This window comes from Hoplias malabaricus, chromosome 15 (assembly GCF_029633855.1).
Source record: "Hoplias malabaricus isolate fHopMal1 chromosome 15, fHopMal1.hap1, whole genome shotgun sequence".
Lineage (NCBI taxonomy): Eukaryota > Metazoa > Chordata > Actinopteri > Characiformes > Erythrinidae > Hoplias > Hoplias malabaricus.
The window spans coordinates 31,432,463-31,459,731 of NC_089814.1; the positions used below are offsets into that span (position 1 = coordinate 31,432,463).

Sequence of the window (27,269 nt, forward strand, 5' to 3'; positions counted from 1 at the left end):
ACTTACTGGCAATTTTACAATGTATTAATTTAACAAACAGGAGCTTCAGTAGCGTGTGGAAGGACCACACACAGCCACAACAGCTTAGCATCTCCTCCTCTTGCTAGTCACCAGCCTGGTCACACACTGCTGTTTGATGGCAGGCCATTCCATCATCTCTACGCCCAAATTCTGGACGTAGTCTCTGATAAACCTCCCTCTGTGGGGGCGAGCATTGTCATCTTGGAGGATAGGGTTTGGTCCCAGACTGTGGAGATATGGGATTGCCGCTAGTTGCAGAATTTCATTTAAAAGGGAAATTAACAAAAATTAAGGTTTCAAACTGTATAAGATTTATTGCCAAGAAGCATTGTTACAACAAAGAAATAATCTAAAAATTATACACAAATTTTCCTATTTTTTGTGCTAAGTTTATATATATATATATATATATATATATATGCTGGTGGGATTGAGAAGATCCTTGAAGTATCCCTTCCACTGCCTAACGATGTCCCCAGTCGATATACGGTGTTGGTGGAAAACTGTTTTCCCCTCCTGAGTTGCCTGATGGTTTGCCAGAAACTTCTCAGAGCCGACTGAAAGTTGTTTTCCATGTCCTCAACGAACTCCTCCCACACCCGACCGTTTGTGCCTCAGCGACAGCTGAAGCCACGAGCCGCTTGGCTCTTTGGTACCTGTCAGCAACCTCCGGAGTCCCCCGGGCCAACCAGGCTCAATAGGACTCTTTCTTCAGCTTGACAGCCTCCCTCACCCGGGGTGTCCACCACCGAGTGCGGGGATTGCCAACCCGACAGACACCAACAACCTTGCAGCCACATCTCCGTTGAGCCGCCTCAACAATGGAGGTCCGGAACATGGCCCATTCGGACTCAATGTCACCGGCCTCCCCCGGGATGCAGCCGAAGCTCTGCCGGATGTGGTAGTTGAAGATCTTTCTGACAGGTTCCTCTGCCAAACGTTCCCAGCAAACCCTCAGCACACGTTTAGGCCTGCCAGGTCTGTCCGGCATCCTCCACCGCCATCTGATCCAGCTCACCACAAGGTGGTGATCAGACTATAAAGTCGATCATCGAAATGCGGTGTAGGGTATCCTGATGCCAGGTGTCATTGTGGACACCCTTATGCTCGAACATGGTGTTCAAAATGGACAAACTGTGACGAGCACAAAAATCCAATAACTGAACACAACTCGGGTTCAGATCAGCGGGGCCGTTCCTCCCAATCACGCCCCTCCAGGTCTCACTGTCATTACCCACGTGAGCGTTGAAGTCCCCCAGCAGAACAATGGAGTCCCCAGAATGAGTACTCCCCAGCACCACCCCCTAGGGTCCCCAAGAAGGCCTGGTACTCTGAACTGCTGTTCGGTGCATAAGCACAAACAACCGTCAGAGCCCTTTCCCCAACCCGAAGGCGCAGGGAAATTACCATCTCATCCACTGGGGTAAACCCCAATGTACAGGCGCTAAGCCAGGGGGCTATGAGTAAGCCCACTCCTGCCTTACGCATCTCACCCTGGGCAACTCCAGAGTGAACGATCATCCAGCCCCTCTCAAGGAGATTGGTTCCAGAGCCCATACTGTGTGTCGAGGTCAGGCCAACTATATCTAGCCGGTACCTCTCAACCTTGCATACCAGCTCAGGCTCTTTTCTCACCAGAGAGGTTACGTTCCATGCTCCAAAAGCCAGTTTCAATAACCGAGGATCAGAACGCCAGGGCCCGCGACCTTGGCTGCCACCTGATCCACAATGCACCAGACCCAGATTACTACCTCTCCCACAGGTGGTGGGCCCATGGGAGAGTGGACCCATGTTGCTCCTTCGGGCTGAGCCTGGCCGGACCCCATGAGTAAAAGTCCGACCACCAGGCGCTCGCCAAGGAGCCCCTCCTCCAGGCCTGGCTCCAGGGTGAGGCCCCGGTAACCCTACTCCGGGCGAGGGAAGCTGTGTCCCTGTTTTTAATTTCTTCATTTTGGTCTTTATGGACAAATTTGCCTTGGGAGACCCTACCAGGGGCTATTGCCCCAACAACATAGCTTCTAGGCTCACGCAGGCATAAATCCCTCCACCACGTTAAGGTGGTGATCCTGGCAGGGCTTCCTCAAGGCTCTGGATGTTGTGGGGCTGTTCTGACTGACATGCCTTTTCAACATTGTGTGGACATCGGGGGCAGTTCCTTTTAACAAGGGGGATCGAAGGGTGTGGTCCAACTATAGGGGGTAAGGTCTATGCGAGGGTACTGGAGAAGAGAGTCCGACTCTATTTATAATGCACTTTACATTTCAATGTGGATTCCGCTCCAGTCGTGGAACACAGGACCAGCCCTTTACCCTCGTTAGGATCCTGGAAGGTGCATGGGAGTTTGCTCAACCAGTCTACATGTGTTTTGTGCATCTGGAGAGGGCATTTGACCGTGTCCCGCGGGATATTCTGTGAGGGGGTGCTCTGGAAGTATGGGGTACTGGGCTCTTTGCTATGAGCCATCCAGTCCCTGTATAAACAGAGCAGGAGTCTTGTTCGTATGGCTGGCAGTAAGGCCGACTGGTTTCCAGTCGGGGTTGGACTCCATCTGGTCTGCCCATTGTCACCGGTTCTGTTCATAATTTTTATGGACAGAATTTCTCAGCGTAGTCAAGTGGCGGAAGGTGTCCGGTTTGGTGGTCTCAGGATTCCATGTCTGCGTTTTGCGGATGATGTGGTCTTGTTGGCTTCATCGAGCCGGGACCTCCAGCTCTCGCTGGACCAGTTTGCAGCCGAGTGTGAAGTGGTAGGGATGAGGATCAGCACCTCCAAGTCTGAGTCCATGGTACTGAGCCGGAAAAGGGTGAAGTGCCCTCTCCAGGTTGGAAGTGAGATCCTGCCTCAAGTGGAGGAGTTTAAATACCTCTGGGTCTTGTTCACGAGTGAGGGGAAGATGGAGCGGGAGATTGACAGGCGGATCGGTGCAGCGTCAGCAGTAATGCGGGCTCTGTACCGGTCTGTTGTGAAGAGAGAGCTGAGCAGAAAAGCAAAGCTCTCGATTTACCCTTCAATCTACGTCCCAACCCTCACCTATGGTCACGAGTGGCTTTGGGTAGTGACCAAAAGAACGAGATCACGGGTACAAGGGGCTGAAATGAGTCTTCTGCGCAGACTGTCTGTACTCTCCCTTAGAGACAGGGTTAGGAGCACGGACATCCAGGAAAGACTCAGAATGGAGCCGCTGCTCCTCCATGTCGAGAGGAGCCAGTTGAGGTGGGTCGGGCATCTGGTCCGGATGCCTCCTGGACGCCTTCCTGGTGAGGTGTTCCGGGCATGTCCAATCGGGAGGAGGCCCCGGGGCAGACCAAGAACACGCTGGAGAGACTACATGTCTCAACTGGCCTGGGAACGCCTCGGTATAACACCGGAGGAGCTGGAAGCAGTGGCTGGGGAGAGGGAGGTCTGGGTTTCTTTACTCGGACTGCTTCCCATGCGACCCGGACCCAGATAAGCAGTGGAAAATGGATGGATGGATGGAAAACCTGAAAGGCCTTGTCTGTAAAATTCTGTAAAAAATATTACCTCGCACTTCATATTTATAAAATATTGACCAAACTGGACGATTGTTAATGAAATTCTCCAGCATCATTCTACAGACATGGCTAACCTATGGTGTATTTATTTTCAAGCAGCATCTGCTTTCTGAATATAGGCCCAGTAGAAAAATGTTTTGTGCAATTTTATATCCTAAACGTATTCTTTAAACAATTAGAATTTGTGCTTTTCATGTTCTTAATTTAAAAAATTAAATACGTTTCTGAACATTCTGTTCAATTTTTTTTCCAAAGCTGGTGTGAAAATTGCAGAAGCAGCTAGGACTCGCTTATACAAAGTAAACCATCACATCCAAGAAGCATTTGCATTTGGACATGCCTCAATGCCTGACAATGTTTTGTTTCATAAAGACCTGATTGTCAGTTCTGAGGTAAGTGTTGGTCTTGTACACACGTTGTTGCTAGACTATTCTGAGCCCTGCAGTGCAGAGGTGTTTAAAAAAACTCCAGCAGTCTATACACTCGAACATGTCAATTTCACTGCAGTACTGTCCAAGAGCCAAATGATCCCTGCTCAGCTTTATTGTCCTGTTTGGTCCTACCTGTTGACAATTAGCATAAATTGTAGATAACAAATTGTAAAAAGAAATAAATGGACTATTGGTGGACTATCAATGGACTATCAATTTTTGAACTACAAAGTTAACTACATAAAGAGCCACCTACATGAAGTGTGTACTTGATAAATTAGATTGTAAATGTATGACAAAGTATATAATAAATTATGTTATCTCTGTGTATATACACACACACACACAAACTGCAAGAAGCTTGAGTCCAATGTTCTACATGTTTCTTTTATATGTGTCTTCCACTGATTTTTGTATGGTGTTTGGTCAGTAGGCAAGATGGGACACTTTTGGTTAATTTGTTCTGTAAAATCTTGGTTCATGATAATGTAGAAGTGAAAAATATTCATCCAGTGGACCTTGTCACTGGATATTAATGGACCTATATACATAATGAGTTCACATTTATAAGTATTAATATGTGCTGTTATAGAAGAACGATTGACCTGAATCTTTTTTATTCTGTGTTTCAGGCACAGGATCAGAAGATTGTCATACCATTCAGGGATTTTGCTTTAAAACAGACAGCACATCATAACACAGGCATAAAAAAGGTCAGGGGAAAGTTATTTAGCTTCTTTAAAATATAACACCTTTAACATCTTCCGGAAGGAGAAATGTGATGAGGTAGTGTCATGGAGTGTCTGCATTTTTCTAACTGTGACAAATGTGTTAAGAGGTATGAAAAAAACTACAAAAAAATTAAAAAAGGTACCAGAAATTTAGAGACTGATACTGCTGCAAAGGAAAGCTAATTCCTTTCTAATACTAATGATTTAATGTGAAATAATTTGAGTAGGTGTCTACAGGCATTTGGCCATGTAGTATAATTTAGTAGTTTAAAAAATTAAAATGAGAAACTGCTAGAACACGGTGGCACAGCAGGTAGTGTCGCAGTCACACAGCTCCAGGGGCCTGGAGGTTGTGGGTTTGATTCCCACTCCGGGTGACTGTCTGTGAGGAATTGTGTTCTCCCCGTGTCTGCGTGGGTTTCCTTCGGATGCTACGGTTTCCTCCCACAGTCCAAAAAACACATGTTGGTAGGTGGATTGGCGACTCAAAAGTGTCCGTGAATGTGTGTCTGTGTTGCCCTGTGAAGGACTGGCGCCCCCTCCAGGGTGTATTCCTGCCTCGTGCCCAATGATTCCAGGTAGGCTCTGGACCCACCGCGACCCTGAACTGCATAAGCGCTTACAGATAATGAATGAATGAATGAATGACATACTTCAAAAAACAAACTTGAGGTGGTACAGCTGTGCTGAAATGAGAATTGATTTTACCGTAAGCATTTGTGTAATTTGTTTGCAAAGGTTTTACTATAATGTCATTCTTTTATATATACATATACAATATGTTTATTTATTTATTTAAACCATAACGTTTGACAATAGTTTGATACTATGGAGCATAATAATTTGGTTGCTGTTGTGCATGTAGCCTACCTGTATGTTTATCCATCTATAATTCCAGTTGAAAGAAATGCAAATTCAGCTCAAACATTTCTTATTTTTACAATGATAGAATATTCAACCATTATTATTATTATTATTTTTGTAAAATGTATAATTAAGATTAAGATTAAGATGAGAAAACACTTGAACTTTTACTAAATTGAGAAAATTACAAAGAAAATTTACCAATGTTTCTGAAGAACAACCTTTGTGTTTTGTGAATATAAGCTGAATATCATTCTTTTTAACCTACTCACAAAAGTTGGGATAGAGGCAAGATTACTGCTGTGTGTACAGGGTTCGAATTACGAGGGGATAATTAAGACTTGAACCCCCGTGCCTCCTCCCACTTGCTTTCTAATAAAACTAGTTATCATTTGCCTTCTCCGGTAATGTGGCCTTTACTAAAAGCTTTCCACGAATCACCTGACGCAAGGCATCCCTTAGTTCTAATGAGCTCCTGGCTACCTGCACGGCCACTTTCAGATTCCACTTCCTTGCTGCTTTTGCGATCGGCACTGCTGATTTACCACTGAATCTTTCAATCCTGACAAAATCATCTCATGTTTCACATTTGCACGTTTAAATTCCTCAACTAAAATTGATTGGTAACTTCAGTACCACTCTGTCATGCCATGCCATGATACTTAAACACTGTGGCACCCCTAACCACTTCACTGGCCTCTCCAGTACCGTAGGGATCATTTCTCCTTCCATCAAAAATTTTCTTGCACAATCCTTTCCTTTGACTATCGACAGACTTCTAGACTTACTTTGTTTAACTTTCAGCCTTGCCAACCTTAGATTATCATTTAACTTCTCCAGCTACCACCGTGTGCAAGACACAGTAGTCATTTGCATCGTCATGTCATCCATATAAGCCCTAATCAGGGGGAGCTGAGTACTGTCATGCAACATTTCCCCGCCTACAACCCACTTAGAGGCCCTAATTACTGCCTTCATTGCCTTTGTAAATGCTAATGATGAAACATGTTATATGTTTACAAAACTCTCAAATTAGTAAAAAATATACATTCAGCATTACTAAAAATAAAAAGGAAATACAGTGGTAACAGTAATAAAACTGAAATAAAAAGGTTTTAAGTGGTTACACATCGCTACCTTGAAGACGTGACGACTGGCTGGAGGAGTAACACAGGCACTGGCTGTATGACGGGAAGTGGGGGTGGGTGGAATAACGGAGAGTAGGTGGGTGAATGTGGGGAGACGAAGCGTAGATACGGCTTAACTTAGCACGAATTTTGATGTCTGCTATTTACACTAATGCTAAAACTACAATTTGCTAATCTTAAAAGCTCACTCAAGTCTGGGCGCGCTGGGAGACTCGCCTATTGGGGTCAGTGGCCATTTCCAGCTGCCAGCTCTGCGGAGGCTCGTTTCTAGAGTCATGGTTCGTTGGTGGAGGCAAAAAAATATTCAAATGCCCGGTTCGTATCTTGGAAAGTTTGTGTGTGTATATATATATATATATATATATATATATATATATATATATATATATATATATATATATATACACACACACACACACAAATACTCTAATTAATTTCTGGCAGTGATGAGCTGTGGCTCTTTGTGGCTTCTGTGTCTTTCTCTTTGCATAGTGCTTTGAGTTGCATTATTTAATACGGTGGTAGACTGTGTTAAAGAACACTAGATTGTATTTGTGTTTTAAAATTACAGCTTTTACAGAGAATAGAGCCTCTGTCATTGCTATTCCAGGCTCAGCACTGCAGCAGCTGCACTCTGTATTTTTGGAGGAGGGTCAAAAACCATATTTCCCAAATATTACCTAGTGTTCCTTTAATTGACCCCAGTTATCTGAGGGACTCTTGAGTCTATGTGGGAAAATTAATCACAGTACGATGATGTTTGCTCATGTAATGCTGGTTGTCATCATTATTTTTATTATTATTATTATTATTATTATTATATGCATTTTTAGTTTTTTTGGCAGAAAGTCATAAGACCTGACAGTGCTTTTGCTAAGGTCTGGGAAGTGATCAGGATTTGGAGCATCATTGTTTCCATTTTTATATTAACATGGGTACTTTTCTTCACCAACAATGAGGAAACAGTCGGTATGTATTTATTTTATTTCCTCAGATTTCCATACATTATAAATTTTAGTATATTAATCAACCTTTACTCATTACAGGATTTTACAGTAAAGGTTGGGGTGCTGTTTATCTGGCAGTCAGTTATGGGATAGATATTGTTGCTGCAGCTGACATATTTGTGACACTTCACACTGCAGTTGTGACAAAAGATGGTAATGTTACATAAACGACTATTCCTGTTTATTATATATTGTATAATTTTTAGTAATAAAATGATATTAGATGCCTCTTTCATACATGACCTTTGGAGCATTTCTAGAGAAACTCCAGAGTATTGGGTCCGAAGATATCCCGGAGTGGTCATTCACTTGATAATGTGTGTTATGTTTCTTACTGAAACATCTCTTTATTTTCTTTATGTACAGGATATATGTCAGATTTATCAAAAATAGTAGAGCACTACAAAGCATCAGGAAATTTGTATTATAATCTCCTTGCTCTGTTTCCTCTGGACTGAATTGCTTCATATGAGGATGAGACAGATTACTGGAGAGGGTTAGTCTATTTCAGATGCAATAGGCTTCTCTGGCTTCGTTAGGTAAAACCTTTAATTTGCATTGTTAGAAGAAAGTGTTCCTATAACCCCATTGTTCAAAACAATGTGTGCAGTGAATACACTGTCAAAAGAAGATGTTTGAAAATTCTACTATTTGGGATCAGGAATGAAGAAGACAAACCATGTGGCTGGTTTAAGACACTTGGCTTTTCATTAACACGCATTCCTACAGACTATAAAGTCTTTAAAATGTACAGAAGTGTTAAGACTGTTCAATTGTAAGAAGCTAACTGTAAAGTTTATAACTGCTTTGTGTGCAATTTCCTTTTTGTAGTGTGCTTGCATTAGGTGGTGGGCCAAGTCTTATCTTTGGCTTTGAATCAGTAGATCCCTAGCTTGTATCAGAGGATAGCCTGTTTTTTCAGATACTTTAGTGTGTCTGTTTCTCAATTTGTGCATTTTTTTTTTACCTTATAATATGTCACAAAGGTGGTTTTGTGTCTGAGTTGCCCCTTTGGTAGGTTTGATACAGGTTTCATTCATTTGGACACATTCAAAATTAAGCTTTCAAAAATAAAATTCTTAAGTTTTGCCATATGGGGTATATGATGAATTCCCAAATCAGAATGAGCAAAATGTAGTATTAATGACTGGTGTAAGATATTGTATTACAGATGTATAGAATTATGAATTATGGGAATTAATAAAGAAAATTGTAAATCATTCCCTCAAAATATTTCCCCCTTTCTACCCACTCCCGTGCGAAATTAAAACTAACTGCTAACTTTCTGTAACTACAATGATTGTTAATGTGAATCTGCCTATACCATTTGTTATTTAATTTGTATTGTCATCTGAAAACACAGTATTTTTTACAATCTTGAATTTTTTTCCATTCATTCATTATCTGTAACCCTTATCCAGTTCAGGGTCGCGGTGAGTCCAGAGCCTACCTGGAATCATTGGGCGCAAGGCGGGAATCTTGAATTTATAATTTTCTTTTCATATATTTTACAATAAATTATTTTTGATTCTGATTTCAGATTTATCTATATTTTAATGCAAAAGAAAATGACATGAAAAAGAATGTATTCAAGCAAAGGACAGCAAAATGCATTTTTCTGTTGATTTTTTCTGTGCATTGTTGCTCTGGAATACTATACGTTTCTGCATGTAAGGTTTTTCGGTAAGTCCAGATCTATTTAGGGCTCACTGTTAAAACGTGCATGCAGATTTAACCCATTATTGTCTTTTCTGTCTAAGATGTGATGAGAATTCATGGGCCTGGAATTCAGGTCTGAAAACTGCTCAATGCAATTTTTATCATTATATGTATGCTGCATACTTTAGCACCACAACACTGACAACTGGTAAGAAGTGAACTATTCAACTATTGCTTAATTGTTTTGTGATAACAGTTTTAGCAGATAATAAAAATTAGCATCTTCCTGTACAAAAAAAAAAAGCTATACAAATTTTAATGCTTGAAATTATATAGCTTGATTTTTGGGTATCATGATTGTTGCTGAAAAATGTTGGTTTATGTTAATAGCATTTTAGATGTGTAATTTAATTTACTTCATTTTTACAGAACATTTGCTTGTTGTTGCTATTGCTTTCAATTTTTTTATGCTAATTAATTATTTTACCAAATTTGGTCACAAATTTTTAGTGTAGTGGCAAATTTGCGGTTTTATGTAGCGATGTAAACACAGCATCACTTTATTTTACTAGATTTTATTTATACTAAAATATGTCTTAAATATCATGTAGTGTTAATTTTCTCTATTGAAGCTTCTGTGCCCAATGCTAAAGCTCTCCCTAAAATATTTACTCAGCAAAGTAAGAGATTCTAATCCAAAACTCATCAAAGCTATACTGAGATATTATAATAAAGACAGTTTGTCTTATAACACTACATATTTATTTACCTGACAAAAATACAAGGAAGTACTAGCATTGTAAATTAATTTGTGATTATATATATAAATCAATAGACACTACTAATATAAATATAATTCCACTGTGTTACTGTGATACATTTATTCTATATTTAATTATCCATTATTAAAAGCTTCAGTCTTAGAAGGGTAAATGCAAGTAATCGCATTTGATTTCAAAACGTGTGATTAATTAGGTAATTTTTTTATCAACGGCACTTTGTACTTTCACACTATATATAAATATTTGTTTTTGCAGGATATGGTGACATAGTCCCCAGCACAATGATTGAACGCCTTGCCTCAGTGATTGTTGCATTTATTGGCCTATTTGTCTTTAACTTTATTATCAGTCAAATCTATGCTACTCTCAGCAGTAAAAATGCAGCCAGGTACACACTCCTACCAGATGATTGAGACTCGTTTAAGTCAGATTTTGACTTGTGTTAGACGAATAGCATTTGTATATATACATAACGTTTTTTGTATTTTGTAATGAAAAAATGTTTACAAAGTTCTGTTTCATCATTGCAACATATATTAACTGACAACAAATAAAGCCAAAAAAGTAATACTTTTCTATCATTCCTGGTGAAACTTTATAGTCATAACAAAGATTACATGATATTTACTTACACCAATCATGACAACTGACATGCCTTTGAAAACTATTTCAACAATTTAGCTTTGATTAGAAAAGTTGCCTTTTTCATTTTCACTTTAGCAACTTATTATGCCAACTATAGATTGTCAGATTGTTTTATGTCAGTTGTCATAAAAGGCATTTGATGGTGTATTTTGCCATTATGAACAATACACTATAATAATAAAGTTTATCATGTTTTTCTCTTTTTAATTTTTTTATTTATTATCATTTACAGTATGAATTTCCTGTATATTCCCCACAAATTAAACATGGGTAATGATTGTTTATATAAAAAAACAATTATTATTTATTTATACTCAGGATGGATTTCCAGCATCTCATTTCAGCAACACGTCTTTTCATGGAACAACATGATCTGAGTGTGTCTTTACAGAGAAGAGTAATAGAATACGTGAGACTCTTGTGGACAAAATACCAGTAACAATCTTGTTTATTTATTCATTATTATTATTATTTGTTTATATAAATGGATTTACATATTAATTTCACAAATGCTTAAAACCTTTGCATAGTGTTCTTTATGCTTACCATCACTTCAGGGGTGAAGCATATCCAGGAGGACCGTTTTTAATGAATGATTTGCCACTTCAACTTCAGCGGACTGTTCTAATGAATGAAAGAGGGAGGCTACTATTAAAGGTCAGTCTCACATTTGAACAAACGTGTGCACTGTTATGATTTCACTATTCCACAACTTCACAGATGTTAACTAATTAGTAGGAAATGTAAATTAGTTCTTTATGTTTGAAGAAGCTGTAAATCATGGACAATTATTCTAACATAAACATTCAGAAATCTGCATCATCAGCAAATTCTAGACAGATAAGGAAGAAATTAACTTTGTTATAATGAGTTTTAAAACGTTGAATAAATCCTTTAACATATGTTTTGGTGTCTAGCTTGTACTATTGCAATATACATTTTAAAAGATGAAATTGAATAAAGAAAAAGTAGTTATGTCACAGTTATTTCTGACACTGCAATGCGATTGGCTGAGAACCTAGCAATGATGCCAGCTCTTAGAAGATAGCAGTGGGGTGCCTAGACTTTTTCAAACAACATGGACTCTGTTTGTTTTCTGTTCGTACTAATTTCAAACAGATTGAAGAGTTATAGTGCAATGGACCCGTTATCCGCTTTCTGATTTGAAAACAAAAGAAAATTGCAAATAAATAAATACAGGGAACGCATCTGTGTGGTTTCTGTTGCTGTAGCAGGACGACTCTGGAACCATACTTCAGAATATTCACTTTTAACTTGAACAGAGCGAACTTGGTATCATTAACACATGTATCATAAATCAGTATGATTTATTTGTTGTGTGGCCTTGTTGTGGCAGAGGGGCTTGTGTGGTTTCTTGACTTCCAGGGCTATGTTGTCGGGAGCTGTTAGCTCCCAGTAGGGTCTCCCATGGCGAACAGGTCTGAAGTGAAGATCCAGACAAACATGACCCAAGAAGCATCCCTATGAGTACAACAGTTATTACTAAATGTACCCTGCTCGGGAGAGGGTTACCGGGACCTACCCCTGGAGCCAGGCCTGGGGGTATTGTCCGAAGGCGAGTGCCTGGTGGCTGGGCAGCACACGTAACCCGGCTGGGCTCAGCCCAAAAAGGCAACGTAGGGAGATCATGTGGGCTTACCACCCGCAAGATCCAGAGTAGGGGTGCAGTGCAATGCCCATTGGGCACAGAGCGGGGACAGAGGGTCCCCTGACGTCATGGAGCTTGGCAGGGAAACTGGCTCTTGGTACGTGGAATGTAACCTCACTCAGAGGGAAAAAACCAGAGCTGGTGCGTGAGGTTGAGAGATACCAGCTAGATATATTTAGGCTCACCTCTACACACAGTGTGGGTTCTGGAACAAAACTTCTCGATAGGGGTTGGTCTTTCTCCTACTCAAGAGTTGTATAGGGTTAGAGGTGCCAGGCAGGTGTGGGGATACACAAAAGTCCCCTGCTGGCAGCTGTACAGTTGGAATATGTCCCAGTAAACGAGAGGGTCGTCTCAATGAGACTTCGGCTTGCAGAGAGGAAAACTTTGACTGTTGTGTGTGCGTATGCCCTGAACAGCAGCTTACAGCATTCAGCTTTCTTGGAGGTAATGAGTGGAGTTCTAGAGAGGATTCCATGCACTGACTCTGTTGTTTTGCTGGGGGACTTCAATACTCACATTGGCATTTACTGGGAAACTTGGAGAAGAGTGATTGGGAGGAATGGCCTGCCTGATCTGAACCAAGGGGATGAAGGAGGCTTTTTGGGCTTAGCTGGCTCTGGGAAATTCCGATTCTACGAATGGGTACTAGCAAAAAGGCTGCGGCTGTGGCAGTTGCAGAAGCAAAATCCAGAGCTTGGGGGGAGTTTGGAGAGGCCATGGAGAATGACTTCCGGACGGCCTCAAAAAGTTTCTGGAAAATAATATCTAGAAAAATGTCTCCCGGCTGGCCTGGGGATCCCCAGGTGGAGCTGGTGGAAGTTGCGGGGGACAGAGACGTCTGGGCTTCTTTGTTCACCCTGTTGCCACAGCGACCCTGGATGGATAAGCGGAAGAGATGATGATGATGATAATGATGATGATGAATTTGATTATACTTTTGAATACTGTTGCACTGTATGTATTCTAGATTATTGTGATGTTTTGTTTTCAGTATTTTATATTAGTATAACATTTTAAAGTGTTATTTCTTATGTTTGACAGATCCCTTATTTTGAATACACTGAACAAGCTTTTATAGAAGATCTTGCTTCAGCTTCAGTGATGTACTATTTTCCAAGAGGGGAAATCGTCCAATACAGTGGAACCATAACACGAGAGCTTTTTTTTGTCCGAAGAGGAACTTGTCAGGTTAACACCAGAAATGATTATGTGGCTTAAAGGAACACTGGGTAAAATTGGTATTTTTGCTCCTGGGCTTCCCCCTACAGTTGTAGAGTAAAATTAATTTCTCCAACATTGTTTTGAAATCAAGGGAACGGGGTCCCAAAGTTACATAGTGAAGTTTCTGCAGTGCAGAGCCCAGAGTAGTAATGGCAGGGGCATTCACAATGATTTCAAAACTGTAATATTAAGGTAAAAATACTATCTAGTGTTCTTTTAATAGCTGCTTTTTTTGCTCAACAATGTTTCTATGCTTTGTCGAGTCATTTCTATTTACGTTTTGATCAAAATGACAGTAATCTTAGTTTTTTACATTAAAAAAAAAACTACATGTTTGGAAATGTGATGAAAAGCTAAGGTGCTTCTGGGAGAAAATCTCAAAAATGTCAGAATGTTGTTTTAATACAGTCACCCTAAGGAACACAAGTTTTGTTTGATCCTAGTGTTCTTTGGTCAAACACTGTTTACAGAAGTTTTATTTAGACCCCAGAGAGCTGTGTTAATTTCTGGAAAAGTGTATAATACATTCCATTTAAACTTCACCTAAACATGTCACAACAGAGGAATCCAAGAAGGCCATTAGCTGAAAAAATTTCAGAAACTGTAAAAGCTTTTCTTGTTTTCTTGTTGCAGATTTTAAATGATGATTTGTCAGAAATTGTTGGCCTTTATGGAGAGGGAATGTACTTTGGAGAGGTAATGTTTAAATAACTTTTTTTCACACTAAGTAGACAAAATATATATTTAGGCTACATTCACACAGCAGGTTAAAGTGGCCCAAATCTTATTTCGTGACTAAATCAGATTTTTTATTATTTTTTTCCCCCTGCTGTTCACACTGTCTATAATGTGACCTATATCTGAACTGAACTGGACTGGTGTTTTACAACACCATGCTTTTCTTTATTCCAAATGAACTATTAATTAAAGTGTGTAAAGAATTTTAAGACATGAATGGGTGTTTCTTTCACTCTAAGCGCACATTTCCCAGGTCTCTCATGAACACGAGGCCTCCAAAGAGAACTAGACGAGTGCAGACACAAGTTTAATATTTTCATGATCCACATTTATACAGCTTCATAACAACATGAACAATATAAAACTGATATAGCACTACTAAAAAAGAAACTCTTCTATTGTTTGTTTTATAAAAAACCTTTATACAAATTTCCACAAATTTTATTTTTCTCATAAATGGAGAGATTAAGGAGTTTATCTTTTTTTAAACATTTCCCAGTATTTTTTTACAAAATGAAAATGCATTTTCTCCTGGCCATTTCCACATCCTAAAAACCTCAAATTAAAATGAAAAATGCTTTGGACTGTAGTCTGGAGATCATTCTCAGTGCCTGGAGTGACATAAATGTTGCATGAATTCCCATCTGGCCTTTTAGACAGAGTCGCATTGCCACAGATCAAATATGGATCGGATCTTAATACCACATATGAAAGTGGCCCAAATCTGATTTTAAAAAGTCAGATTCAATGCTATTTGTGCTGTTCACACAGCCACACAAATGACACATCTGTGCCACATATGATGAAACATTGGATTAGGGCCACTTTTACCTGCTGTGTGAACACAGACTTAAGGTTTTGTAGGATGTTCATTTTGCTTTGTGATCAGTGCATAGTTTGTGCTCTGATGCGGCAAGTAATGGATATTACTTATGTTGACCAGAAATTGCTTTGAAGGTATGTTAGTTGCTTTGTAATGATGTTAGTCTCTCTCTCTCTCTCTCTCTCTCTCTCTCTCTGTGTGTGTGTGTGTGTGTGTGCATTTATCTTGGATGCTTTAGGCAAATTTTTTGTTTGGAGAACAAGCAGTACGAGCAAAGACCTACTGTACGAGCCAAGACCTACTGTGAAATCTTGGTCCTTGATTTTAAAAATGTTAAACCCATTCTGAAGAATTATCCAGTCAAAAAGAGGTAATCCACATCATATTCACAGGGAAAGTTAAATGTGGAACACAAATTTTAAAAAAAAATATATATATAAAGTAACAGGGTTGTCATTCTTGTACGTTTTGTTCTTCTAGCCAAATTGAGGAACTTCAGAACAGAAACTATTACTTCAGTTTAGTAGAAAAGGTGAAAAACCTAATGACAACAAAATGTAAGACACAAGAAGAACCAAATATTTCTTCCAAAAAGTCCAAATGTTGTAAGTATTTTACAATAAACCTCTAAGGCTAATTGTATATGGCATTTATATACAGTTCCATTGTATGACTGTGTAGACTGAAGTATTACAATCAATCCCACTGTACAAACATGGTAGATATTGAAGATTTTGGAAATTTTCCAATTTATGCTGGTGCAGAGGAAGAAACTAGTCAAGAAAAACTACACAAAATGAACAAGAAAAACTTTCTGCCTCAAAGACCAAGGTACCATTTGTTAAGTGTTTTTAAATGTGTATGCTTAGTTTATCATTTTGTTAAATCATGATTCAATTTTTCTAATTATAACTGATCTAACCCCTTAAATGAATAGCATACATGACGTTCTTATATAATCTATCTATATAACTCAGAGTTTTTGAGATTTTTTTTTTCACCAAATATCTGCTATTGTAAATCTAAAATTCTGTGGACATTTTGATTCCATAAGTTTGTGATTTATTATAATAATAACCATACGTTGCTATATTCATAACCTAAGAAGGCTTATAACATCTATTTATAAGAATGAAGAAATTGGTGTGGTATATTTTTTATTCTAATTAAAATTTAAATTTTTGTTTCCAAAATGTAATTTTTACACTAAAACTGTTAAGTCATTTTTATATATAAAATGAAAGTTATTATACAGTCTTTATTGTATCAAGTAATTGCACATTTTAAATGACAATGTAAACTCAAATATACTAATAGGTATTTATTGTATTCTTTCAGCCACTAACACATTTTTGGAGCTGTATTCTATAAGCTTATACTTTGCTACAGCAACTGTGTGTGGTTTTGGATTTGGAGACCTTCATCCATACTTGTTTTATATGGTAAGGTAATGTTGTCAAATATGAAAAAAAATATTATCTCAAATATAAAACAACATAATGTTCAAACTTTTTTTTTGTAGAATAAGTCATATTTTATGGAATATTGTTTTAATGCCATCATAATGAAATCACACCAGCATAGACCACTTCATTCCTTCCTTGTGCCTGGATCATATTTTTTCTCTAGACCTAGCGGGTGGTGGGTCCACATGGCCCTTTTACATTGCCTTTTCGGGCTAAGCCCAATTGGCTAACATGGGCTTTCTAGCCATCATGCACTCAATGTCGTACACTACCCCTACGTCTGGTTCCAGGGATTGGTCAAGGTCAAGGCTGTAGGAATGAGCTTTGATATTGGGGTGGGGGGCATATTTGCTGAGTCAAAGTACACAAAATATTAGCTAGCTATAAGCTGATTGATAAGGCAGTAATGGTGTGGAACAGCATATGATTAACATTAATATTATACAGTGAGGTTGTGTCCCAAACAACATACTGTTGAAATATACATACCACACTACAGAAAGCACTGCTATGGGTGTGTTTATTTATTTATTTATTTTATTAAATATATACTATTTATTGCACCAGTATGCAGTTTGGGACACAACCCGAGACTAACGTTAACTTGCTACGTGTTTAGAGTGCTTTCTCACAACCTTTCATAACTGTAATTAGCTGTCATTGTTATTTGTTGTGCTCTCGTTACTGGCCTCAAGCCCAGAGCTGGTAAAAAAATTACTTTATAAACCAGACTCTCTGACAAGGTGAATTGGAAGCCAGTGAAGCTGATAATTGTAGCAGCTTTATATTTGAACAGGCACCTTAATGAAGGCTGAAAGAAGACCACCTTGTTTGACTTGCTGTCAAAATGCATTAACCTCGATGGCGCAATTTCAAAAATAAACACAACATATTGTCTCTCAGTGCCGCTGTTTCCAATTTTGCGTGGGACACATTCCCTATCCCCCACACTTCCTACACCAGTGGTCAAGGTGAACCTCTTTTGGGCAGGTTAACTATTTTTCTTGTCAGAGTAGTCTCGTTGTGTCTTGTTGGATCATGTTTGTCTGGGTCTTAACTGCAGACTTTGCGGTAGAGGACAGATGAGGTGTTTGGACATATTATAATGATGTTCCCTGGATACGGTAGAAATGGAGGGTGACAAAGATTCTTGGTCTTCTTTTATTGTTCTTTTCCCATGGCGAATATTAGCAGAAAATTAGATGAGATGAGATCATGAAATTTTTAATGCAATTTGTCTCAATCTTGTAAGCTGTTTATTTACACAAACATTTTTTGCATGTCAAGTACTTTGATATTTACTCTGATATTTATCTCACACTGTCTGATCAGTCATTGTGTTTTCAGTAGCTTTTCCACTCATGTACGCATTTCCTCTTATCACTGTTTTTATAGAAAATTGTCATGATCTTCATCATGATAGTGGGAGCACTGTATTGTGGCTTGTTATCGGGTGCTCTGGCAGCCATGTTGGCCAATGCTGATGCAACAAGAACTGCCTTTACAGAAAAAATGGAGAGCATTAAATTGTTCTTGAAGGTATAAATCTCGTAATATTTCACTAAGAGCTTTTGTTCTTTTGTTTTACCGTCTATTTTATATATATATATATATATATATATATATATATATATATAATATAAACTTTTTTTTTTCCATGTGTGAGACAGAGCAATAACATAACAGGGGACTTGTACAATAATACCTTGCAATTTTATGCACTCATATGGATACGTACTAAAGGAATTGATCAAGACACCATTTTTAAGTACTTACCATCATCTCTTCTTGGTGATATATCAACTATTATTTATGCTAAAGTAATAGCAAAGGTAGGATGGATTATTAATTTTTAAGCACAGCCAGAATCAATTGCAACCATTGTCCTTTTTTTTTTCTAATGCTTTATCTTTTTTTTTTTTTTTTTTTTTTTTACCCCAGGCATTTGGACTAAACATGAAAAGAAGATTACAAACAGAAGAGTCAGTGGACCAAGAGTTGACATGCCTGGAGAGGAAATTATCAGGAAAGCTTGATGTAATACCAAAATTAGCTATTAATTACCTGTAATTTTTGTGTGTGTGTGTGTGTGTGGGGAACTATATTCCAGATTTTATATATATTAGTGCTGGGTGACATGAGCACAAATCAACATCACAATTAATTGTACATTTTACCACGATTACGATTAATGAATGATTTTGAGGAATGAGACTTGGTGGGTAGGTTTAATGTGGAGACATACTTGTGATTTAAGCATGTAACATAAGCAAGCATGGACCTTATTACTGTACCTGACTAACTATATAAAGTTCTGTGGTGTGTGGTTTCCATTTTGACACATTCTGTTGTGTTGTTAGCATCTTTGCAAGTGAAGTATGCCTCGTAGAAGAGTTTGAAAGCAATTTGAACAGTTGGAAGAGTTAGACATGGGTCATATTGTAGGGCTATGTGAAGCCGTATGGTGTTATCAATGTATTTTAAGGACCATACCACTTGTGCAGATATTATCATAGCACGCTGTTGGCAGCCGTGGATAGAAAAGGCTGGCATTAATGACATGAAGTACCAGCAACATGCACATAGTGTATGAATTTAACGTTTTATTTAATAAGATTGCAGTTTACCACAAGGTTTGAAAGAAACACATGGAGTGTCAAAATTATATAATGTAAAAATGTATAACTGTTCTAACAATAATCTCACAAAAATCTCAGTCATTTCCTCCTAAGAAAACCTAAAATATGATTGAAAATTCAGATTTATATTTTCCTCACCAGCTTGAAACTACAGCAAAGAACAGTTTTCACTTTTTTTTCTTTATACTTTTCATTGTATGCCATTCTCAATATACTAAATGGTTTTCTGCAGAAGCCATTTTTTCAGAAAACAAGAAAAAAGAGAGTATGGATCATTTGGAAACTGATGTTGACTTCATAAGAATGTTAGCACAACATTTTCGAACACGCTTTTATAAAGCCAATGATCTGATTTGGGAGAAGGATGAATTTATTAAAAGGAAAAATTATATATTTTCAAATTGTTTGTCAGAATTTCTCAGAAAAAATAAAACAAAAAGTAAAGACAAACTTTTTTTTTTCCCTGTTAGATGTATTTTATCCACAAGGGAGAAGTTGAAGTGTTATCACAGACTGATCATCTGATTATCATCAAACTGAGAGCTGGACAGTATTTTCGGGAAGATAGTTTATTATTTGCCGAACCAAGATCACTACAATAAAGTAAGTGAACCTTAGAGTTACAGTGGGTGTTTCCATATAATATTTACAATGTAATTGTCTGTATAATGTAGAAAATCTTTTAAATGTATAATAGTATTATAATGTATAATATTCAAGGGGCCTGTTCAATATATTAATGAATATATACATATATATATATATATATATTTATTTATTTATTTTTTTTTTTTTAACTAATTCATTTAATAGCAGATTATGCTGAAGTAATGCTTATGTATTAAATTAACTAGTTACAGAAAATACATGCAAGTTTCCAGAAAAGATCGGAAAACTACAATAAATGCTAAAGGACACACTCACACAATTACACATATTTTATGAAAATATTTATTTAGCTAATTTCTCTAAGTAAAATAAATATTTTGCTGAGAACATCTGAGCTTACATGTAGTTAGACTCTTTTCTACTAATGGACTTGCATCACAATGTCAGCATTGTATTGAGAAGCAAATGAAAACACTGATGAAAATATATTTGCTTGTTGTAGTGTATTTATAAAATGTATTCATGATTTAATGCTTTGTTTTATAGGGCTGCAACAAATTGTGACTTGTATGTGCTATCAAAGAAAAGTCTTGATGAAACCATAAGTTATTATCCTGACATTTGTAACCAAATTAAGGAGGCAGCAGCATTAAAGAAAGACCAGTCATATTTGGGAATTTATCAAATGTCAGGGGATACAACTTCTCAACCAGACAACACACTTTTCCTGAAAGAGTCTGAATGTAAGTTAAAGTTCAGATATATAAACCAAACTAAATGTACTTAAATTAATTTGTGGCTTTTCTAGGTAAATTAAGAGAACTTTACACATATATCCTCATGCATTTCCAGTCTTTTATTATTAGCCAAATTTTTATGTAAAAAATAAAAATCACTGTAAAATTAATATTCTTGTTATAGCAGAGTTTAATTATAACAGGCATGGCCAATCTATTAAATGACTAATAACAATTATAATAAAATAAGTTAAAAAAATATTTCCGAAAATAATTTTGCCTTAGTAGAAACTCCTCTGTATAGGTGTGGAGTGGGTGTTGGGTGGGTGGGTTGATTGGCAGGAGAATAGTTACTAAATAAAAGTAACTATATATTGTGAAATTATTTTTCAGCCAACGAGGACTACAAGGATGCCGTGGCATACTTAGAGGAGATAGAAAGCCCTGCATCATTGCCACTACCTTCACAGAATGTTGAATCCTTTTCACATTTCTTGATGAGTGTTCTGGACAGAATGATCCATACACACAGCACAACAGTTGGCCCAGAGAAAACTATGCATATTATTTATCAGTACTCATCTTGTCTGCTGATAATAATTAGCTTCTGGGCCATAACATATATGGTAACTATGATGAATTGTATTAAGATTCCAAAAAAAAGAATGTCGATGTTAATAAAGTAAAAATTCCACTTGCATATCTGCAACTAATTGATTGATTGATTGGTTGATTGACTGGGTGGCTCTGTAAATCTTAGCCTGAATTGGCTAAAATTTTTTGATGGATTCTACTTTCTTGCAGTGTTTCAGGCATCAATTACCAGAGGCAGACGTTGGACAGTGAAAATATTGGATTCTTTTATTATTATCAGTTAAATGACGTTTCAAGGAAACTAAAAAGAAAATCACACATTCATGTATTTTTTTGTATTTTACAGAGTTTTCCAACATTTTTGGAAATGGGGTTGTAATTTCTTGACACTGTATGTACTAAGCTAAGAGAACTTGTGTCTAAATTTATAATTTGGGAAATTGTACAGTTTTTTAGGCAATTCTAAGGAAAGAGAGGGACGTTTATGGGTTACTAAAATATGTATGGAAATAGATCAAGTTGATATAGGTTATTGTACTATATTCATAACACATTGCTCAAAGAAAATTATAATAAACATGAAATGACCTTTTATTAAATACAAATAATTACAGAGCATAAATATGCTTCAATTGTTTAATACATTTAAATACAGCCAAAGTGATTCACATGCTTTTGTTATTTTTGCCCGTTGTGTTTTTTCCTCTTACTGTAGCCCACAGCTTTTGATCTGGATAAAGAAATTTACTTATTCACCATGATTATAGAGTACTTCCAAATGATTGAGGTAAGTGATAAAAATGCATTACGATTTTCTATGCCTTTATCTAAACACTGCATAATAATAAATGATAGCATAACCAGAATCAATAATATAATAACCATTTTAGAAACAATTGACCTTTTTTTAACCTGTCTGAAAATAAGAAATTTCTTAAAACATATTTGTTTAAATAAAAAAATCATCCAGGTAAAGCTTAAGCAGATTCAGATAACATAATCCAAGACTACAACCCCTGGAATAAATTATGTAATCACCCGTCTCTGAGGATGTTCCTTCAGTTGTTTAATTTTGTAGAAAAAAACAGATCACAGATATGACAAAAAACTAAAGGCATTTCAAATGGCAACTTTCTGGCTTTAAGAAACACTAAAAGAAATCAAGAAAAATAATTGTGGTGGCCAGTAACAGTTAGATTTTTAGAACAAGCACAGGGAATATATTATGGAATCACTCAATTGTGAGGAAATAATTATGGAATCACCCTGCAAATTTTCATTACAAACACTAACACCTGCATCAGATTAGAGCTGCTCATTAGTATGCAGGTAAAAAGGAGTGATCACACCTTGGAGAGCTGTTGCAACAAGTGGACTGACATGAATCATGGCTCCAACACCAGAGATGTCAATTGAAACAAAGGAGAGGATTATCAAACTCCTTAAAGAGGGTAAATCATCATGCAGTGTTGCACAAGATGTTGGTTGTTCACATTCAGCTGTGTCCAAAACCTGGACCAAGTACAAACAACATGGGAAGGTGGTTAAAGGCAAGCATACTGGTAGACCAAGGAAGACATCAAAGCATCAAGACAGAAAACATGAAGAAAACATGCAAATTTCCACAGTCATTGATAATATGGAGCTGCATGTCAGGTAAAGGCATTGAGGAGGTGGCTGTCATTACATCTTCAATAAATGCACAGGTTTACATTGACAATTTGGACACTTTTCTTATCCCATCTATCGAAAGGATGTTTGGGGATGATGAAATCACTTTTCAAGATGATAATGCATCTTGCCATAGAGCAAAATCTGTGAAAACATTCCTTAAAGGAAGACACATAAGGTCAATGTCATGAATCTCAATCCAATTGAAAATCTGTGGTGGAAGTTAAAGAAAATAGTCCATGACAAGGCTCCAAACTGCAAAGCTGATTTGGCAACAGCAAAGGAGAAAGCTGGAGCCAGACTGATTAAGAGTAGTGTTTGTCACTCATTAAGTCAATGCCTCAGAGACTGCGAGCAGTTATAAAAGCCAAAGGTGGTGCAACAAAGTACTAGTGATGTGTTGGTATGTTATTTTGTTTGTCATGATTCCATAATTTTTTCCTCAGAATTGAGTGATTCCATAATATATTCCCTGTGCTTGTTCTAAAAATCTAACTGTTACTGGCCACCACAATTATTTTTCTTGATTTCTTTTAGTGTTTCTTAAAGCCAGAAAGTTGCCAATTTAAATGCCTTTAGTTTTTTGTCATATCTGTGATCTGCTTTTTTTTCTACAAAATTAAACAACTGAAGGAACATCCTCAGAGACGGGTGATTCCATAATTTATTCCAGGGGTTGTATTAAGTGGAGATACAAATTAAAAAGTTCTGTTCCACTGTTACAGGGGGATCTTATTGCATTTTCACAAGCAGGACTATGTTTTTTGTTTCTTCTTTCCTCTTAAGATCCTACTGAAATTCCACATTGGTTATTATGATGATAATGGTTCATACATCTCAGACCATAAATCTGTGTCCCGGCACTACATGACCCGGAAAATAGGATACATCTACGATGTTATTTGCTCCTTTCCATATGCAGTCAGCGTCTTGTATCAAATGAATGAAATGGCACCAATGACATTCCTGCCTCTTTTGGTTCTTGCCCGGTCTTGTCACCTGTTACGCATTGTAACAGCATTAGTGTTCATGTGGAAGGAAGAGCAGTCAATACCTACATACAAAGTATGTTCACTTCCAAATGTTTATTTTATAAAAAAAACATTTTTTAACCCAGTGCTTTTCTGTTTTGGATAGTGTGCACAGCCATTCTAGGTTTGAAATGCAAAATGCCTTTTTGAATGCCCTATGCTTTTTATGATCTCTCTTGTGGTGGCCTTCAAACAAATATTTAAGCAATAATACACTCAAGGTTTGTGCTATAATGTAAGCTATTGGCACTGCTCTGCCTGTCTGTTGGCTATGATTGTGAAGATCAGTAACCAGGGCCTGTATATCATATTATAGCATAAATCTTGAGTTTATTATTGTGATTAAACCACAGTTTATCCCTGTTTATTTTTCGATTTTAAGATAAAGATTTGTTTATCAACCTTCCACGAGGTAAAGTAGTTGCATTCCATCACACATTCCCTTTTGCCCATTTCAGTGGATCTTGAACTGGTTCTGTTCAGGATTATTTATCCTTGGTTGTACTCCAGGGAGCTGATCCTTTGCACCAGTTTTGATTGGAAAAATGGCTGTGTTATTCAGAGCTGAAACAGTTCCACGTGGATTGAAAAAGTTTAGGCACCATACCTGACTTCTAAGTGTTGGTGTTGTCGCTAGGTTATATGTTGTTTTTGCAGAGTAATACCTGAAGAGCTTTGGTCAGAGTGTAATTATCACGCAATATTGGCACTAGTGGAATGTCTCTCGGTCAATGGGCTCTGAACTAACTGTGGTATAGTTTAAATTATATAGCTGTAGAAATCAGGAAAAACTGTGAACTTTTATCTATTCATCTATTTATTTAACTAGTTTAGCTAGTTGCATACACTATAAATTCTTTTTTATTATTATTACTATTATTTATTTTTTGCAGTTTCATATGCTTCAGGATTATCAAGAACCTGGTGAACACAATATTTTTTGTGCACTGTGTTGCGGTGTGTTTTGTGGCAATTGTGATTTATTTTGGAACCAACACATGGGTGCAAAATCTTGGTAAGTTTCATGTGTTTGTATACAAACCACATTTTCTGACATGCAATGTATATGCAGTAATGTGCATTTAAACCCTATTTTATAATTGAAAATAAAATAAAGGCAACATTTGTGGAAGCTGTGATATTTTATTATTTTTTTAAAAAGTATTTGCCAATTTGTCTCTTTTTTAATGTATAGTGTTTTATATATAGTGACTTATACTCCAGTATCACAACTTTACTGGAAAAGGAGTTTCATTGTTCAAGCTCAAACATTGTTACATTGTTCAATCTCTGTGTTCAACAATGTAAAAAATGTCAGTTTTATTTTGCAAAGCAATAAGAAGTATGTCATTTTGGTAAAACATAGTAGTAGCTAAGCAATAAAGCTTGAGTAGAATAACAACCACTTAAAGGTAACATCTATGAGTGTTCTGAAATTGTTCTCTAATTTTTTACATTCGGAAGCTCTGTGTCTTTTACCGTGGAATGGAAAAATCCAGCTTTTGTTTTATAGATGGCTAAAGTTTTTAAGTTTTATTCACTGTTTGAATTATCACAGAAACTCATTTGTTACTCAACTTATTGTAGCATCTGTTTACTTTCAAATAGTTAATTTAGAGTATGTTCCATCTGCAGCAAAAATAAGTGAATATTACCCATCTTTAGAGCAGGAGTAGAGCAATATCCTCATCTCAGACTCTTTGCTGTCTAAAACGTCCAGATGCTTTTTTTTGTGCCATGAGCAGAGAGAAAACCTAGCATACTGGACAAGATACTGGGGCTACGTAAAACAAATTAGACCAGACCGTGACCCTGAACTGGATAAGCAGTTTCAGACAATGAATGAAAACAAAAAAAAAGTGTTTTTGATTGAAATCATGAACGCTGCATTTAAACCCAAAATAGCTAAGAATTGGTAATTCCTCCAGTTTCCTGAATTTAAACAAGGTTCTCTTTTAATGCACTCATAGTCTAAAATAAAAAAAATGAGTTACTGGGACAAGGAAAGTAGACTCTTACCATAACCTGTTGTTTAACATTATTTTCCTCTATCCATCATTTAAATATCTTAGTGATGATTGGGACTGGCCTTTGATTCACAATTATACACAGTCTTAACCCCTCCCAGAATAACAGAGGCTGTTACAACATCAAAGAATCAAAGCAATAACTCCCTTTTTAAAATTCTTCATTACAGCTGAAACGTTAAATGAGTTGGTAACCCCAATTTTTTGAGGTTTAATGTACATTTTCTGAATATTTAGTCTGCATAAAACCTGGCTTGTATGTGCAGCTCTAGGAAATGCTTGAAATGATATTATCTCTCTTATAAAACTTACACAAACTTAAACATTTTTAGAGAAGCAGACTTGCTTCTTCAGTCACGTGGCTTCAAAAATATATTTGCATATTTTTGCATATTCATATACATTCTTTTCTTTTTGTTTTTTAGAGATTTATTTGTATCCTGACATTTATAGATATGCTGTGTATTGGACACTGACTACTTACACTACAACAGGATATGGAGATATTGGTCCGAAAACGTTTGGAGAGGTTATTTTTCTCATATTTCTAATGTTTCTTTCTAAAATTCACGTGAATTACAATATGGGACGCATCTATTCTACACAAACAAACAGGCTGGCACACCAGGCTACCTATGAGGAGAAACTACAGGTAGTTGTAGCAGTAGAATGACCTCAAATGATATGTATCTACTTTGTTTTTCCAGCAGTCTATAACCAAAAGCATCTCATATGTGTGACTCTTAATTGCAGGCCATAAAAACCTACATGATGGATCGGAATATTCCATTTCCACTGCAAAATCGTGTCATCCAGTTTCACAACTATAGATGGACACGCACAAAAGGGATAGATTCCGAAACTATGTTCAAAGACCTCTCACACTGTATGAAAGCTGATATATTTTCAAGGTAAATATTGCAATCATTTATAAACTACAGTAAGTCATAAAGTATCATAAAAGAAACACTGATGCCTATGTAAGGAGCATGAAATGGTCATTAGTGTAATTAAGTTTATTCTGATGGCCCATTTATTTCTTTATATTGACCTAATTTTTGTTGAGTCAGTTATATATTGCCCTAGTATCTTGTTTGAACATTAGGGGATTGCCTGTTTGATCCTGGATTGTGCACCAGCCATCTCAGTTTCTCTGCTCTGTTTGGGTCGACAGGATGGCCCTCATTCTCCCCTCATCACGTAACATTATGCTGGTCCAT

General features: G+C 37.1%; 1 protein-coding gene across 1 annotated transcript in view; it reads left to right on the forward strand.

The window, feature by feature from the left end:
- LOC136668067 (potassium voltage-gated channel subfamily H member 7-like) overlaps positions 1 to 27,269 on the forward strand; it is a 47,425-nt gene that overhangs the window by 18,738 nt on the left and 1,418 nt on the right. Inside the window, exons 10-35 of the mRNA XM_066645313.1 lie at positions 3,810 to 3,946; positions 4,618 to 4,698; positions 7,562 to 7,697; positions 7,775 to 7,888; positions 9,301 to 9,418; positions 9,496 to 9,602; positions 10,432 to 10,564; positions 11,140 to 11,256; positions 11,379 to 11,478; positions 13,535 to 13,681; positions 14,348 to 14,410; positions 15,514 to 15,645; positions 15,756 to 15,880; positions 15,998 to 16,106; positions 16,614 to 16,717; positions 18,137 to 18,280; positions 18,412 to 18,573; positions 18,683 to 18,778; positions 19,851 to 19,983; positions 20,536 to 20,732; positions 21,120 to 21,352; positions 21,531 to 22,107; positions 23,778 to 24,056; positions 24,916 to 25,037; positions 26,475 to 26,701; positions 26,803 to 26,960. Coding sequence (XP_066501410.1) covers positions 3,810 to 3,946; positions 4,618 to 4,698; positions 7,562 to 7,697; positions 7,775 to 7,888; positions 9,301 to 9,418; positions 9,496 to 9,602; positions 10,432 to 10,564; positions 11,140 to 11,256; positions 11,379 to 11,478; positions 13,535 to 13,681; positions 14,348 to 14,410; positions 15,514 to 15,582 — 1,322 coding nt within the window. The 3' untranslated portion in view covers positions 15,583 to 15,645; positions 15,756 to 15,880; positions 15,998 to 16,106; ... (10 more) ...; positions 26,475 to 26,701; positions 26,803 to 26,960. The remainder of the gene's footprint in view (positions 1 to 3,809; positions 3,947 to 4,617; positions 4,699 to 7,561; positions 7,698 to 7,774; positions 7,889 to 9,300; positions 9,419 to 9,495; positions 9,603 to 10,431; positions 10,565 to 11,139; positions 11,257 to 11,378; positions 11,479 to 13,534; positions 13,682 to 14,347; positions 14,411 to 15,513; positions 15,646 to 15,755; positions 15,881 to 15,997; positions 16,107 to 16,613; positions 16,718 to 18,136; positions 18,281 to 18,411; positions 18,574 to 18,682; positions 18,779 to 19,850; positions 19,984 to 20,535; positions 20,733 to 21,119; positions 21,353 to 21,530; positions 22,108 to 23,777; positions 24,057 to 24,915; positions 25,038 to 26,474; positions 26,702 to 26,802; positions 26,961 to 27,269) is intronic.